Source organism: Podarcis erhardii (genome assembly GCF_964252035.2).
Source record: "Podarcis erhardii genome assembly, chromosome: 10".
In the NCBI taxonomy this organism is placed as follows: Eukaryota; Metazoa; Chordata; class Lepidosauria; order Squamata; family Lacertidae; genus Podarcis; species Podarcis erhardii.
The window spans coordinates 18,926,322-18,943,102 of NC_138500.1; the positions used below are offsets into that span (position 1 = coordinate 18,926,322).

At 42.6% G+C, this 16,781-nt stretch overlaps 1 protein-coding gene across 7 annotated transcripts in view; it reads right to left on the reverse strand.

The window, feature by feature from the left end:
- Positions 1-16,781, reverse strand: part of WNT5B (Wnt family member 5B) — a 130,112-nt gene that overhangs the window by 27,426 nt on the left and 85,905 nt on the right. Inside the window, exon 2 of one of the 7 annotated variants that reach the window (XM_081878976.1) lies at positions 16,116-16,258. The exons of 5 other annotated variants lie outside the window; for them this stretch is intronic. Coding sequence is in view for 1 of the 2 variants with exons in the window: in XM_081878971.1 (XP_081735097.1) it covers positions 12,917-13,045 (129 nt within the window). In the remaining variant the exon portion in view is untranslated. Of the gene's footprint in view, positions 1-12,916; positions 13,061-16,115; positions 16,259-16,781 lie in introns of those variants that run through there. One more of the 7 variants, XM_081878971.1, reaches the window with a different exon arrangement.

Here is a 16,781-nt window from a genome sequence, read left to right on the forward strand (position 1 = left end):
CCTGAAGCTACTATTTTATTCTATTCTATTTTCACAAGCCTTTCATTACAAGTTCCTTTTATCCAAAGTCTGATTGTGTTCCCTCTTATCTTCTCCCTCCAAAGGAGACAGATTATGTGCCCTGCCCTTCTGTGACATCAGTGAAGAATTCAGCACTGATACCAAGGATAACATGGACGGAGCAATAAACTGAAAAGCGCTTGCATGACAGGTTGCAAACAAGAGTTCCTTGCATGCTGCACCTAGCAGGGAAACCTCTCCTCTTAATCTTTTCTTCCATGAGTGGAAGGTTTCTGGGTCTACACCAGGCGTAGGCAACCTAAGGTCCATGGGCCAGATGTGGCCCAATCGCCTTCTAAATCCGGCCCACAGACGGTCTGGGAATCAGCATGTTTTTACATGAGTAGAACGTGTGCTTTTAAAATGCATCTCTGAGTTATTTGTGGGGCCTGCCTGGTGTTTTTACATGAGTAGAATGCGTGCTTTTATTTAAAATGCATCTCTGGGTTATTTGTGGGGTATAGTAATTCGTTCATTCCCCCCCCCAAAAAAAAATAGTCCGGCCCACCACATGGTCGGATGGTGGACCAGCCCATGGCTCAAAAAGGTTGCTGACCCCTGGTCTACACATTGGCTCATTCTGGGGACTCCTCTTTGTTTCCTGCTGCACTCAAATAGCCACCATATGAAAGTGGTGTCTCCTGCTCCATCCATCTTTTTTGTCTGAACTGGAGAGTGGCCAGAAGAAATCTAAAGGGTTTCTTTAAAGCTGGGGTTGTTATCAGGAGCAATGGAGCAACATTTCAGGTCTGGGTTGGAAACAGGCTATTGTCTGGTTCATCAGACTCTTGAGTGTTATTCTCCAGCTGAAGGATATGTGCCTTACATGAGGTGTGGGGAACCCTTTTTAGCTCAAGGCAGGGCACATGTAGACAAGGGTGGCGCTGTGGTCTAAACCACAGAGCCTAGGGCTTGCCGATCAGAAGGTCGGCGGTTTGAATCCCCGCGACGGGGTGAGCTCCCATTGCTCGGTCCCTGCTCCTGCCAACCTAGCAGTTCGAAAGCACGTCAAAGTGCAAGTAGATAAATAAGTACTGCTCCGGCGGGAAGGTAAATGGCGTTTCCATGTGCTACTCTGGTTCGCCAGAAGTAGCTTAGTCATGCTGGCCACATGACCCGGAAGCTGTCTGCGAACAAATGTCGGCTCCCTCGGCCAGTAAAACGAGATGAGCACCACAACCCCAGAGTCGTTCACGACTGGACTTAACGGTCAGGGGTCCCTTTACCTTTACCTTTAGGGCCACATTTGCTCATGAGAAACATGGGGAACGCATGGCAGTGGTGGGTGGGATCAGAAGCAAAAATGTACAGAGCAATGGATGTGATTCTCTTACCTTTGTAGTGTGTGCCATGTTCCAACCATGCAAAAGCTAGAGGATTCCATACTCCTCTCTATTTTCCATCCAGGCAAACAAGAGCCATTATCACAGTTCAAGAACACATTCCAAGCAAGAAAAATCACTCAAGAGGCACAAAGTAGGGCCAGTGAGAAGTATATGGTCTGGGCTCTGGAGAGAGTCTAAAGGACCAGATAAGGAAGCATGGAAGACTGCATTTGCCCCACCCATTGCCCCTGGGCATGAGATTCCCTACCCTATTTCACAGCCATGTAAAGAAAAGCTATACACCTGTTTCCTGAGATGAAGATGAATACTTTTTTTTGCCTTGGATGAGTGGTTTAATGTAAATGCTTTATATGTTTTCATTATATTGCAAATCACCTCCAGATGCCTCATGGGCAGCAATTCAAAAATTTAATAATATAATTCAAAAATGTAATAATAATAACACATCCAGCTTTTCAAAATATGTTAACACAGAACAACAGTACCTCCTGGCAGTGTGGTACTGTAACTTTTAACAAATTAAAAAGACTGAAGTCTTGGACAAAAAATGTTGATGCATTTAATATGGAAAAAAGCTACTGATGTTTAAACACAAGGCACAGAGAGGTATTGCTGCTCCAATCCTAGATGACAAAGGATGTGTACCACTGTAGTGCCACTGATATACACAACAGTTGAGTGGTTTTCACATGGTAGCACAAAGAGAAAAAGGTCTCAGCCCACTAGAAGCATACAATTTAACATTTGACAGTAGGGAGAGACAGCAGGAAGAGGTGAGGGCAGAAATGGAAACAGAATTAACAGCAAATGCTCTTGCAAGTACTTGATCTCCACAGAAGTTGGGCTGAAGGATATGAGGTTAAACAAGGGGTTCACGGATCAGCAAAAATAATAATAGCCTTGTGTTTCACTAGAAACATCTGACTGCCTAATAACTTTTTTTCAAAATCACTTTTTTGGCACTGGATATTACAAGACAAATGCAGGAAGACATGCCAGCGCAAGTGTTTAGGATTGGCTGCCAGAAGCTTAGGAACATAGGAATGACCATAGCGAGTCAGAGCAGTTGTGCCCCTATTCCATTCCAAACTCTCATTTCTTTTGGAAGCCAGCAGCAAAGGACTCAGAGAATACAAGAGACTCATCAGTATGATCCCAGCACCAGGGTTTTGTTTGTTACAGACAGCTGTAACCCAATTAAAATCCGAAAGTGATCCTTCTCCAAGATAAGTTCTTTTACTGATTGCATTTATGACCTTAGATAAAGGATTTGCTGCAGGTAAGGTTTTATTAGGCAACTAAAGAAATGAATAGAACCATAAAGGGGAGGGGGACACCCCAAAAGATGTAATCTAGAGAACACTTGAGTGGTGGTATTCCAACAGCTGCCATTTTTCCTCCTTATTGTCATCTGTTTTGAAACTTGTCTCCCAGAATGTGCGTGATTGTAATTTTAATTCAAGTAAAAGGACAAATCATGAAACCATTAAATTGAGAATGCTTTAAAGCTTGTACCAAGAATCATGCTCCATGTAGTAGCTTCTCTAGCCATGTTTGGATTGAAGATTAGCACAGTCCATATCCCACCTAGACTATAGAATTATTAACTTTCAAAAATCAAGTAAGAATATGAGAAATATATTCTACTACCTCCATATCTGGGTACGATTTTAATAACCCATTTACTACTCTAGGGAGCTATGGTGAAGTACTATAATTTTCCTGCCAGCTTCTCTTGCTTTACTCTTTCCTACATGAATAGTCTACTATCTTTGGGAAATGGTAGCTGTTATTTCCTCCCCTGTGGAACAAAAGGGTAGTTTCCTCTACCAAGGAAGATTTAAATTTCAGAAACAGCATTGGTGGCAGGGGAGAGGCTACCCCACCACCTGTTCTGTGGCCCAAATTTGACCATATTTGTAAACTGCTTTGAGGTTTTCTTATAATCGAACAATATATCAATTTTGCGAAATTAAGAAATAACATTATTTGGTATGGGTGCATTTCCTATTAATGTGTTTTAAACCATGGGGAGAACCGAGTCCCAGTTGCTCCCTAATATTATGCATGTTTCCAAAGTTCAATAGAGCTTACTTAGGCTATATGCACACCATACATTAAATGTATCCATGGATATGGATTCCCCGCACAGAATCCTGGGAACTGTAGCTTGCCCCTCAGAGCTATAATTCCCAGCACTCTTCGCAATCTAGTTACAGTAGTACCTCTGGATGTGAACGGGATCCGTTCCGGAGCCCCATTCGCACCATGAAGCGAACGCAACCCGTGTCAGCGGGTCGCGATACGCTGCTTCCGTGCATGCGCATGACGTCATTTTGACTGTCTGCACATGCACGAGTGGCGAAACCCGGAAGTAACACACTCCGTTACTTCCAGGTCACCGCGGAGCGCAACCCGAAAATACTCATCCCAAAGCTACTTCAACCCGAGGTATGACTGTACCAGGATTCTTTGAGACAAGTCATGTACGCTTGTTCTGCAGGCCTCCTCCCTTGAGAACAGGGATTGCAACCTGAAGCGTGCAGCAGCTGCTCTCCTGAAAGACTCTGAGGCCCAGGGGTATTGAAGGGGGGGCAGGGGGGCGGTCCACCCAGGGTGCCACCCGGGGGGGGGGGTGACAAGATGGCCTGCTGCCTCCCTCCCCCAGCTGTAGAGCAGACGAGGGCACACGTGTGGTGTCCATACGGGCTGCTGCTTGAGCACTGTCCATATGGGTGCCACACATGTGCAGTCCATGCGGACACCGTGTGTGCGCTGCAGTGCAGTTCACCCCGCCCCTCAGTGCCAGAGAGGCTTTCTCCACCACTGCTGAGGCCCCAACCTTTCCCCCAGGCAGTACCACTTTCATACTGCCTTTCCCAGTGATCTAAGCACTGCCTTGTTCTATTGCTTTCTTGGGTTTTCTGTAGCCTAGCACTGTTGCAGGGATCGCTGTCACTAAGGTCAGAGGCTGTGTAGCAGGAAATGCCAAGATATACCTGATGGTCTTCAGCAGCTTTCTGACAGCTGTCTCTGGGGTGCAGAGCCAGAAAAGCAGAAAGCAAAGGCAACAGAGTGAAAAGCAAGATGGCTAAGATCAGTTGAAGAGGAGAAGGAGGAGAAAAAGAAAGCAAAAACAACTAAAAAAATGCTGGCAATGTTACCTGGCTCAGACATGTCGGGGCCAGAGAAGATGGACTGTAATAAACCCGTCATAAAAATACTTAACACTTATATAATGCCTTCCATACGCTGACTTAAAAGTGTTTTATGAACAGTGGGCAAATATTATCTGTGTTTTCTTTTACTCACAAGGCATGTAAAAGACAGGGGAGCTAAGTGAGGTGGACAAGGTCAAAAGGCCTGAAAGTGACAAAACTCAGCATGAGCCATTTAAAAACATTTGAGAGGCTGACACGTACAATGGGAGAGAGAACAACTTTGTACTAAAAAAGGAAGAGCCGTGGGCCGTGGGCTGAAGCTACCATGATAAGTATCCAAAGTATAGGAAAAGATAGGTGATGGTGAAATTAAACCAGGGGAAATGTGGAACCTCGTTCATATGTAGATTTTCCTTTGCAAGCCAAATAGCAGCTGAAATCACAGGACAAACTTAAGTGTGGATGGGTCCATAGTGAGCTCAAGAACACAAAAGCTCATGCCACAATAAACCAGTTAAAACTTCAAAAAGCCACAAGACACCTAAGCTGGCATTGTTGCAAAGGACTAGCATGGCTACTCTTTCAGGATTGGCTTCATAGAGATTCTATGCCTTCAACAGCTGCATGACAGGTAGAAGTTTAACAGCTGCCTATTTCTTATATTTGACTGGCATCCTTCTGTCGCGCAATACAACGGAATGGTGCACCTTGGGAGTGATGTCAAACTGTTGGAAGGTTACAGCGCCTGCTGTGGCCGTAGAGACCAATAAGGGAGAGGCATGTTTTGTTACAGCTGGGGCTGCTTGGGGGCTTGGCAGGCATGGTACATGATGCTGCAGAGGCAGAAGAAGAAAGAATGATCACAATGAGGAGATGTGTGTGTGTGTTGGGGTGTGCTGGGTGTGGGCCCCCACTGATGACACAGTGCTAAGGGCCCCAAGATGTCTGGTGACAGCCCTGTTGACTAGGGAGCAGGAGAAGAACATACAATGACAACATGTCTTGCTGGAAATGCATCTGGTGCATCATATTGTTTCCAAGTAAGACTTTTGGAGAAGGGGCAAAGGGGCTAACACTGCACCAAATCCATACTGAGACATCAGGAATGTTCCTGCCTGCAGAGTAAGGTTGAATGGGTTAGGTGCCCCCTCCTTTCCATAACAGTCAGTTATTCTACCAATGTCTACCACACTCCCTAAAATAAATGCTTACAGACAGCGATGGCATTTTTTTGGACACCATGCTGGCATCCATCTGCTAAACTCTTTCCACACCTAAAGGTCAAAGAGCCAGGTTTCCATGAAATATTTTCCCCTCCAAAATATTTTCATACACAGTAGAAACAGCAGAAAATATAGCTTGCGCATTTTGTAAAGGTACAGTCGACCGTATCTCGAGAGTTTCTGGACTATTACTTAAAGGAGCTGCTCTTGGCCAAGGACTCTGGCTTGTTGACAATTCTATTTGGCATCTTTTCTCTCTGGAGTTTCTATTTGTTCTCTCACCCTGGGCTCTAACCAGGACCACAATTTGCACAGCAAGCTTCCATAGCATCATCATCATCATAAAGTGGTTCTCTCTCTCTCTCTCTCTCTCTCTCTCTCTCTCTCTCTCTTTCCTAAGAGATATGACTTTGGAGTGGATATTTATAGGGCAGGAGGCAGGATTCTGTCAAATTTTAGTGCATTGCCAATTTTAGAACGTGATCTAATCGCTGAAAATATACTGGTGGCACAGTTCCAGAAAGGCAGAGTTAATAGTTAAAAAAGAACTGCATGTATTGCAGGAGCTTCTGATTTATTTATTTTATAGTATCACAAAAATCCTGCCTTTGAATCGCTTAGCCTGCTCTTTCCTTTGGGTGAGATCCCATTGTGACAGGGGAACAGGGACAGTGCATGTCTCTTTGCCACTATGTCTCTTTATAACCAAAGGTACGATTGAGACAAGTCTGGATAGAAAGTTGCACTTCCCTAGGATGAAGATACAGTAGTTTAATCCATTTGTCACCTCCACCTTTCCTGCTGTGGTAGAGATGCCATTCACCCACCTGCTAAGTCACTGTACTGTATAGAACTCAGTATTGTAGACAGACCCACCAAGTACAAGCTAGGCTCTTAGGCAAAGCCAGAATCTCATCTGCCTGATCAATAACAACCTATTCTGAGTTTTTATTGTCATTTCCCGAGTTATATGTGGTGCAATATTTGTGTGTGTCCACAGAGCACCTGAGCATATGTAAAATGTTTCATGCAAGACATGTGCTCAGGTGCACTTTGTCCTTTCTAATCCAGCAGACTTTTATTTTATGAGGCAGAATCCCTCCCCCAGTTTTTTCGATCACTAATCCTCTCTCTCTCTAATTGTTTTAGATTGTTTTTATGACATTCTTCTTGTATATGTTGTAGGTTGCGCTGACCAGTGTATTTTAACTAGAAGTGTGGGATATAACTCCTCCATCATTTATTCATTAATTTGTATGCCACCTTCCCACATAAATGAGCCAAAAGCAACAACGGGAAGAATACATATTAATGCATCATTATAACAGTTTAATGCTACTAACATAACATAGCAGCAGCAGCAGCAGCAGCAGCAACAGCAACAACAACAACAACAACAATAACAACAACAACATTTTTCAAGGTACCTGGTTTCAGAGGTGAAATCATTTTGCACATACTCAGGGTCACACACATTCCCTTAAAAAAAAAAAAATACAAGGGGATACAGGTCCTGAGTTCACAAATTTTGTAAGCCAATTCTATTTGTGCAACACATTCCACTCACAAAAACCTAGAATTTCTTGTGTAGTTTGCCGCTTTTATTTATTTTGTTTGTGGTACAGAATTCATGCTGCACAAAGCAATATCAAAACATTAAAATCCTGTTTAATGGATCCTATGAAAAGTTGTTGGAGGTGTAGGGTGTGTGTGTGTGTGTGTGTGTGTGTGTGTGTGTGACAGAGAGAGAGAGAGAGAGAGAGAGAGAGAGAGAGAGAGAGAACTTATTAGCATAAGTAAACTCTTCTCAATTATAAGCCGACATTTTGGCAGATTAGTTTATCCACTGTAAAGCAGAGACTCAGATGAATTGTCCCAAACAGAGATTCATCATCCTCATAAATATTGCAGCAGTAGTGGCAGGAGAGGTCACAGACAGAAGCACTGACCTTCTGAGAGGCATGGACAGCAGTTAGAGAGGCATGGCTGGTGTTTGATAGGTTATGAGTCTGCTTGTTAGGAGCAGAGATACAGCAGGGCTCACTACATATGTAGTCCTTCTCAATGGTTAGTTTGCAAGGGCTTGGATCCTAAGATAAACCAACTTAAAAATGTTGATAGAAGGACTGTAGAGCATCTGTTTTGCATGCAAATGGTCCCAAGCTCAATCACTGGCAAATCCAAATTGGTTTGAGAATGTCCCTTGGCTGAAACCAGGCTGAAACCACTGCCAGCCAGCAGGGACAATATTGACTCAGTATAAGGCTCTTCCAATGTGAAGGAACGTTTCCTTTCCCTCCCCATGCCAGCTGCAATGTGTCTCTGGGAAGCGCTCTTCTGACCAATGGCACACTTGGGAGCTGCTGGCAAAGGAAAAATCACCCCCAATATACCATATTTTTCGCTCTATAAGACACACCAGACCACAAGACGCACCTAGTTTTTGGAGGAAAACAAGAAAAAAAATATTCTGAATCTCAGAAGCCAGAACAGCAAGAGGGATCGCTGCGCAGTGAAAGCAGCAATCCCTCTTGCTGTTCTGGCTTCTGGGATAGCTGCGCAGCCTGCATTCGCTCCATAAGACGCACACACATTTCCCCTTACTTTTTAGGAGGGAAAAAGTGAGTCTTATAGGACAAAAAATACGGTAAATTACCTTAAGCAAGTTCATGGGAGGAAAGTTTCTTGTCTCTTTCCACCAACACCCCCAGCAGTCTGCCTCCCTGGTAGCCCATCCAATAACCCCCACTAGGGCATTTTGTGGGAAGCAAGAGGTGGGAGATTTAGATTTTTTAGCTTGGGTATGGCTCCATGTTTGTGGAATTCCCTCCCAAGGGATGCAAATACAGTTCTAACAGAGCAGACTTCGAAACCCACTTATTTCAGATTGCCTTCTCTTAAAAGAGTTACGGCAATGATGACTTGAAATTGTCTGAAACTGTTTTAGCTAATCCATAATGGTGTACTGCTGGTCTGCATATTGTTTTGGATTGGTGTTTTAAATGGGTGTTTTTACTGAAATGTGGTATTTTATGGTGATTTTATGTAAGATGCCTGGAGACGGGGGTGCCTTAAAAGGTTGCCTAGAAGTGATTAAATAAATAAATGTTTTAGATTGGGGGGGGGGGACAGGATTGTGGGAGGGGGAAAACAATTAAAATGATTTATTTTTTTTACTAAGGATCATCTGAAGCTGTTGTTAAGTAGGAGTTAACAGGGGACATGGGGGGGGGGGGAGATTAGAAACTGTAAAGTTTACTTTTGTACAGTTCAGTAGACACGATACCATCATTTCCCTGGAAATCAAGCAGCTAATAGCCCTATTGGCAGACATTAACTGCAGCTAGGAAGTTAATTTCAATTCCATTACCGTATTTTTTGCACCATAACACTCACTTTTTTCCTCCTAGAAAGTAAGGGGAAATGTCTGTGCGTGTTATGGAGCGAATGCCTGCGGGTGGCGGGGGGGATCTGCTGCAGTCGTGAGTAGAGGATCCATGGTTCCCCTTCCTTCCCTCCTCTGTGGTTACAAAGCATGGATCCACATGGATCCTCAGGATTTTTGCATCGGGCTACTCCAAACTCACTGTCAGATCACATTTCTGTGGCCACAGCATGAACCACAAAAATCATATATCCACTATTTCGTTTAGAATATTTTTTTTCTTGTTTTCCTCCTCTAAAAACTATGTGCGTGTTATGGTCTGGTGCGTGTTATAGAACGAAAAATACGGTAAGTAGGATACCTTCCTTCTCCCAGATTTCTTTAGGAATAAAAATGGTTTGAGAGACAAACAGCGATAGGAAGAATTCAGCTTACTCACTACAGGCACAAGACAGCCAAAATTAAGTATTCCTGTGTCCCATTTCTTTAAATGTAGGCTGCAATCCTATGCATATTTACTAGGGAGTAAGCTCCACTGAACTAAGTAAGACTTACTTCTGAGAAAACATGCATAGGATCACTGCATATCACATGCGTAACTCTCCCACACAGATTAATTGTTTACAAAAGTATTTCACTTCAGTTGGGTTGCACCACTAGTTAGGTTTTCAATTGATATGAAAACAGCTATATGTGAAAAATGAACACAACTGTGTAGGGATCCTGGTGCATGGCCACCATGAAGCCATACACACCACTAGTAGCTGCATAACCATTTAAAGTACTTTGACAAATACAAGTCAACAATTTTAAGACAGGAAAGGAGTCCAACACAAGTGTCTCTGAATGTTGTAAAGGTAAAGGTACCCCTGCCCGTACGGGCCAGTCTTGACAGACTCTAGGGTTGTGCGCTCATCTCACTCTAGAGGCCGGGAGCCAGCGCTGTCCGCAGACACTTCCGGGTCACGTGGCCAGCGTGACAAGCTGCATCTGGTGAGCCAGCGCAGCACACGGAACGCCGTTTACCTTCCCGCCAGTAAGCGGTCCCTATTTATCTACTTGCACCCGGGGGTGCTTTCGAACTGCTAGGTTGGCAGGCGCTGGGACCGAACAACGGGAGCGCACCCCGCCACGGGGATTCGAACCGCCGACCTGACGATCGGCAAGTCCTAGGCGCTGAGGTTTTACCCACAGCGCCACCCGCGTCCCTTGTCTCTGAATGTTGATTTTACATATTAATACATGAATGCTGGCTGTGGATATTTCCGTGTCCTTTCTAAGGCCCAATGGGACAATGTAGTGAAGTGAAGTGAAGTGATAAATAAAATAATAACATAATACAATACAATACAATACAATACAATACAATACAATACAATACAATACAATACAATACAATACAATACAATACAATACAATACAATACAATAAAATATGGTTCTGAAAATATATTGTAAGGCACTTAACAGTGAGACTAATGTGTGTCTACTCAAAAGTAAGCATCACATGATTTAATGGGACTTGTTTCCAGGTAAGTAGGGGCAGTATTGCAACTCTAAGTGTGTCCATACGCTAAAACCACTTGCTTAGGACTAATTCCATTGATATTAATAATGTGCTTCTATCTTGGAACCTAAATGAAGAGACTATCTGATTACCTCATTATGGCCACACAAGTAGTATAACAGAGTATGTGTGAAGGCTTTATACACTCAGCCTGAATTACTCAAATCTAAACTAAGTTGATTCCTTCAAATAGCTGCCAATAAATAATGTCCCATTCCCTTTGAACATCAGTGTAATTTGAATAGGGGAAAGAACAAACAACTTTATCATCTGGAAACTACCCAGGGGGTTGGAATATCAGTGGTTATTCCAGGAAACTGGATTAACAGCTCCCAAGCAGGTGAAAAACATTACAATATTTGTGTGAAATGCAATTTACCACTTAGACCTTCAATTGTGTATAGCTATTACTACCAAAAACATTTATGGCATATGAAATAAACTCTCGGTAAAGAGTTTTGAGGGTAGAATATACGTATTCAAGACACAACTTATCAAAGAACTCCATGGCCTCTTGCCATGGAGGGGGCAGTGACAATGAAGAGTTCTGTATATACCGTATTTCATCGTCTATAAGACAACCCCTATTTTTTGCACCCAAAATTAAGAAATAAATATTTTAAACATTCCGTGTATAAGACAACCCCCAATTTTAAATTTTAAAAAATAGGGAAAAACGTAGTCTTATACATGGAAAAATACAGTAATTTTAGTGAACGTATTTCTACCAATGTAGCTGTTCACTGTCCAGACGTAATTAAATCTTATAAGATTTACAGAAACCAGTTACAACCAATTTTAGAACAGAACCATCCTTTCCATGCACTCATCTGATTCCTCAGGTTACCTAGGAGGCAGGGGCCCACAAATACAAGTGTTGGTGACCAGAAATTTTAATTCTGGCAACCAGAAGGAAAAGCCTACTGCATATTCCCACCATGGGAATAACAAAATTCTTTCAAAATCCCTACTAGGGCAATGTCTTTATTAGGTTAACCAAAATATCACAACATAGTGTGCAAGATTTTGAGTTCTCCAGAGCTCTTCAAAGGGCTAGATAGTGAACAGAGCAAGGGGGGGGGGTCCATCAGCAATAGAGGAAGGGAGAGCATGTCTCTTTCAAAACGGTGCCTTGCTGTGACAGCATCAATATCATGAGTTAGAGGGAAGGAGATCCTACCATAACATGCAACAAGAAAATAGAGCCTATGGACTTCCAGATGCTGGACTTCAACTCCCATCATGCCTGACCGTTATCCATGCATTGAGCTGATGGGAGAGAAAGTCCAACCACCTCTGGAGGGCCACAGGTTCTCCATCCCAGACATACAGGCTTGGCCCTGGCATAATCTGGTTTACAAACCCTAAACCACAGTTTATGTTCAGATGTAATGAGCAGCTATGGTTTGTCACAAACCAGGACAGGAGGGAACTGAAGCATTCATGGGGGAAAAGGACCACTTGCGTCTAAGACATATTCCAGGCTCATTCACACAGGGCCCAAAAGTCAGTAAGCGCCAGCGATTTGTCTGAACAAAGCCAAAGACTTTGCCAGCTGCCTCTCTCCTATAAAACTCTTTCCCAGGACATCAGGTAAAAATGAAAGGCACACAAAGTGGGAGTGGGAAAGGTAAGCTCTGCTAGCTACAGTTGGCTAAGCCCAGCTAACGTTTGTAGACCTCTCTTAGGAGGCTTGAGACTCAACTTCTCAAAGACTGCAGAATACGCTTCTTACTGCAGATTTACAACCTAGGAGGCCAGATACAGTCATAAAGCCATAGTGACTATCTGATCCCCTCAAATCTAACAATTTCAGAACTAATATGATTTTTATTACATTGTTTAGTGTCTTTAATGGGATGAGGGCCAATACAACTAGTTTGCCTGGAACCTAGAAAATGCTGCTCAGGTCATGATGAGCATGGTATTCAAAATGTTTGTCTCCGTGATAAACTGCACTGATAATGTACATTTTAACTGCCCCATCTGTCTTCTGACTTTTTGGAAGCTCAGAAAAATTGCAAACAGCTGCTATTTGGATAAAACAAAATCCTATTACAGATCATTTTTCCTTATTCCTATTAAACATATGGTAAACACAAGACCAAGATATATATGAATCCATACACTGGGGTTAGTCTTCCAAGTTGCAAATGCATGTTAGTTTCAACCAACCTTTCTTTTAAAAAAATAGCAGATTTGGGAGGCTCCAAATTTTATTCGAGAAGCAGTGTGGAGAGCGACTAGATTCTTAATCCTTTTCCCACCAGCCAACTTTCCTATGAAAATTGCTTTCTTCTTCATAGAGAGAGCATAGAATTAAAGGTCAAAGACTGAAACCCAGAAACACAGAAATGAGAGTGCCTTCTACTCCTTGCTTGAGATAAGCATTGGTAAATAGAGAGACAATTATTGTCTGATATCTTGTAAGCAGCTAGCATTGTGTCCCATAAAAGATTGGCACCTGAACCTTAGTCATCATCCCAAATTTTGTCCTATATGTCTAGATCAGTGTTCTTCAACCTCAGGTTCCCAGACGTAGTTGGACTACAACTCCCATCATCCCCAGCCAGTTTACTCAATGGTCAGGGATGATGGAAATGGTAGCCCAACAATATCTTGGTACCCAAGGTTGCAGAACACTGGCCAGGTCATTGTGACACCACAGAAATAGAATCCCAGTGCTCAAGTCAGGCTGGAATGCCATCCTAGTTCTTATCAGGTGGACGTAAAACCACCCTACTTCTTTTCAGTAGACATAAGTGAGTCTGGCATAAAATTGAGTGAAATCGCCACCACCCTTGAAACATTACAGAATCCATTTATTCAAATTTCTGGTCCCCTGAATGATTTAAATGCAATGCAGGCATTTGGTCAAACGGGGTCATACAGCACTGTATTATATTTGTTGTTCACCAGCAGCACTGAACAGAAAGACAAGCTGCTGAAGGGAAGGGATGAAGCCAGGGCTGGTTCCAGAAGGTGGTAACAGCCAAGGCTAAGAGACCTGTAAAGAACCCCAACTTACTGGTGCATTGCATGGAGAACCAGAGGAGTTGAGAGAGAGTATGAGATTGTTTTTAGTTGGCCTTGAGGACCAGTGTCAGCAATTTAATTTTTCCATAATGCCCTGAGCAACACTATGTTGGGAAATTTAAAAAGTCCAGCAGCTGACAAAGTTGACCACTATACAAAAGCTGTTGCTTCTTGATGGAAGTTGTGGAAACTCGCAATAAAAATAAGAGTAACAGCAAAACATAAGAAATTTGGAAGATGGGTTAAGTTTTCTTCAGCACGCAGCAGGACTATTCAGTGTATATCAGGATAGGTTACTGTTAAGAGCTGCCTGTATCCACTCTCTGTTTTTGAAAATTACAGTATTCCTATTCAGGAGGCATCAATAGACCTCTTTACTTGGGTTTTCACTGACCATTATTATTCATGCTGATGGTAGCTCCAAAACAGACTGTACCTTTGGCAGCAAAGGCCCACCACCCCCAGCAGAGTAAGGTGAGGACACACCACTGCCAAATCCTAACACGCAAAGCAGCAGAACAGATCATGGGTTAGGACTGCTCCCTTATCTCCCATGAGATACAAATAAGGGAGTGCAGTTTTTCACCGTTCCATTTAGCATATAGAATGACTCACTTGCTTGTTATACTGGGGATTTTTATATCTACTCCCTGTCCCAAGGCACACTTCGGTTTCACCCATTATTTTGCTTCTTTGATATCAATAAATCTATCGAGAATATGTAGATATGCAGAGCTGAGGCTGAGGTTACAGCCCCAAGGTTCTAATATAATACATTTTTCTAGCCCTAACTGATGTGGTACATACCAATAGAAACGTTTTCCCCCCCATTAAAAAGCCATTTAAAATAATTTAATGCCTTTAGAAGTTATCCATGGCTGCTTCTTAATACAACTACTGCCAGCAATCAAGCTTACCAACAGATGAAAATATAGGGTATGGTAGGTAAAGCACACACACCATTTGTAAAGAAGCAACACGCACTAGTCCAACATAAAGATTTTGTTGGCCCTCGTTCAGCCTGACTTGCTCAAGACCCTTGATCTTGTGCCAGTAATGAGTAACATTAATGCAATGCCAATCCTAGCAATGAGTGAAGTTATCCCATCACTACCTTTTTTGTACTGAACAGTGGCATGAGGGTTCACCCAAGTTGATCTAAATTCAGAGCTCTCATAAAGCATGCATTCCATAAATCAGCTCTACCCAAACTGTCCCTCCGCCTAACCTCCATGGCTCGATTCCAAACCCAAGTGGTAAAATCACAGCCCGAGGGTAAAATCCCAACTTTACACAGTATAGAAGCATTTAAATTGGTTTATTCCTACAGCCTTGACTTTAAAGCATGCTTAAATTCAAGTGTGCCAGTTTACATGGAATATTTCTCATTTATATAGAATTGCATTCTTCTATTTATACTGATCCAACCCCAGTGAAAATCAATGTCACCAAAGATACGGAGAGCTGCATACAATTCCAAAACAACACACAAAGCTAGCTATTGCTCAGAAATAATGGTGTTACAAGCAGGCAGATATGCTAGAGTGAATGCAACAAACAGGATTCCTAGTACATTTAGGATCCAGCCAAACAAAGGATTCTGAGGTGGGACTTCTACCTCAGCCTCATACAGAAATGGAAATATCCATTTCAGCAAATTGGTATTATGCAGATGCCATACATTTTCTGAGGACTGCTGTCTCAAAGTCCTGAGAAAAACTTCGGTAACCAACTTACTAAGTCTCTTTCACTAATACAGTGGTACCTCGGGTTAAGAACTTAATTCGTTCAGGAGGTTACATTCTTAACCTGAAACTGTTCTTAACCTGAAGCACCACTTTAGCTAATGGGGCCTCCTGCTGCTGCCGTGCTGCTGCTGCACGATTTCTGTTCTCATCCTGAAGCAAAGTTCTTAACCCGAGGTACTATTTCTGGGTTAGCGGAGTCTGTAACCTGAAGCGTCTGTAGCCTGAGGTACCACTGTAAGCTAATACTTAAGACATTGCCATCAAATGTGATCCTAAGCAGATATAATTCAGAATTTAAGTTCATTCCTCATAAGTGTTCTGAAACACAACTCTAATCATACCACAATTATATCTGTATTAAGCCTTCCTTTTGGAATAACCTTGGAAGGATGAGGGAATAATTTTATTTAGTCAAGACTCATGAGTATTTCTTAAAATAGAAAGTTTAAAATGTGCTGTAGCAGGTTCATAGCCTTACAAAAGTATATGTTTTATAACAACCATAGATACACAGGTAATGCTATGAAACCCGAAGGGATAAGTGATTACATAATTTTAAAGAGATGTTGCTGACTACAGTTAATACCTACTCTATTCAGCGCTCACAATCTATCGGGAAGATATCTTGTGTGCACCCCATTAAAACTAATGGGAGCTGTGCAAGAGATCTAGAGCTTCTGCAGAAGAACTTCTCAGTCAGTTGGACCCAGGCAGTGAACTAATGTGGCGTGTTCTAATAGAAACAAAGCAAAAATGGCATCTCTGAGAAATAAGAGCATCAGTGGTGCCTCAGAAGGTTGCAGCAGTACAATCCACCCACCCTCACCCACAAACAGTCCAATGGGAATTGAGCATTCTCAATAGGCACAGAACTGAGTGTCAGCTGGGAAAAGGAGGTGGGGAGAGAGATAGGAGCATCCTGGAGGACATGGCTAGGTAACTGGCTGGAACTCTGCAAAGGAACACTCCCTTTAAACAATACAGTACAACAGTTTGTTGCAGGTCGACTTGTATTTTCTAATGTTGAACCATTGAGAAAAGTGGTAAGTACTTTTTATTGAAATGTTATTTGGGTAGCTTTGTGTAATGCAAACCAACATTTTTGCTTTCAGTATCGCTTCATTGGGACATAATTCATGGAGTTTCTTAGCACTCCTGCTTTCTGATGAGATGCAGTTTTTGTGGTGAGGTTTTTCTCCCTCTTTGTCAGGCCAGTGCAGATGAGCAGATATCCAAGTCATTATTTGGACCCCATG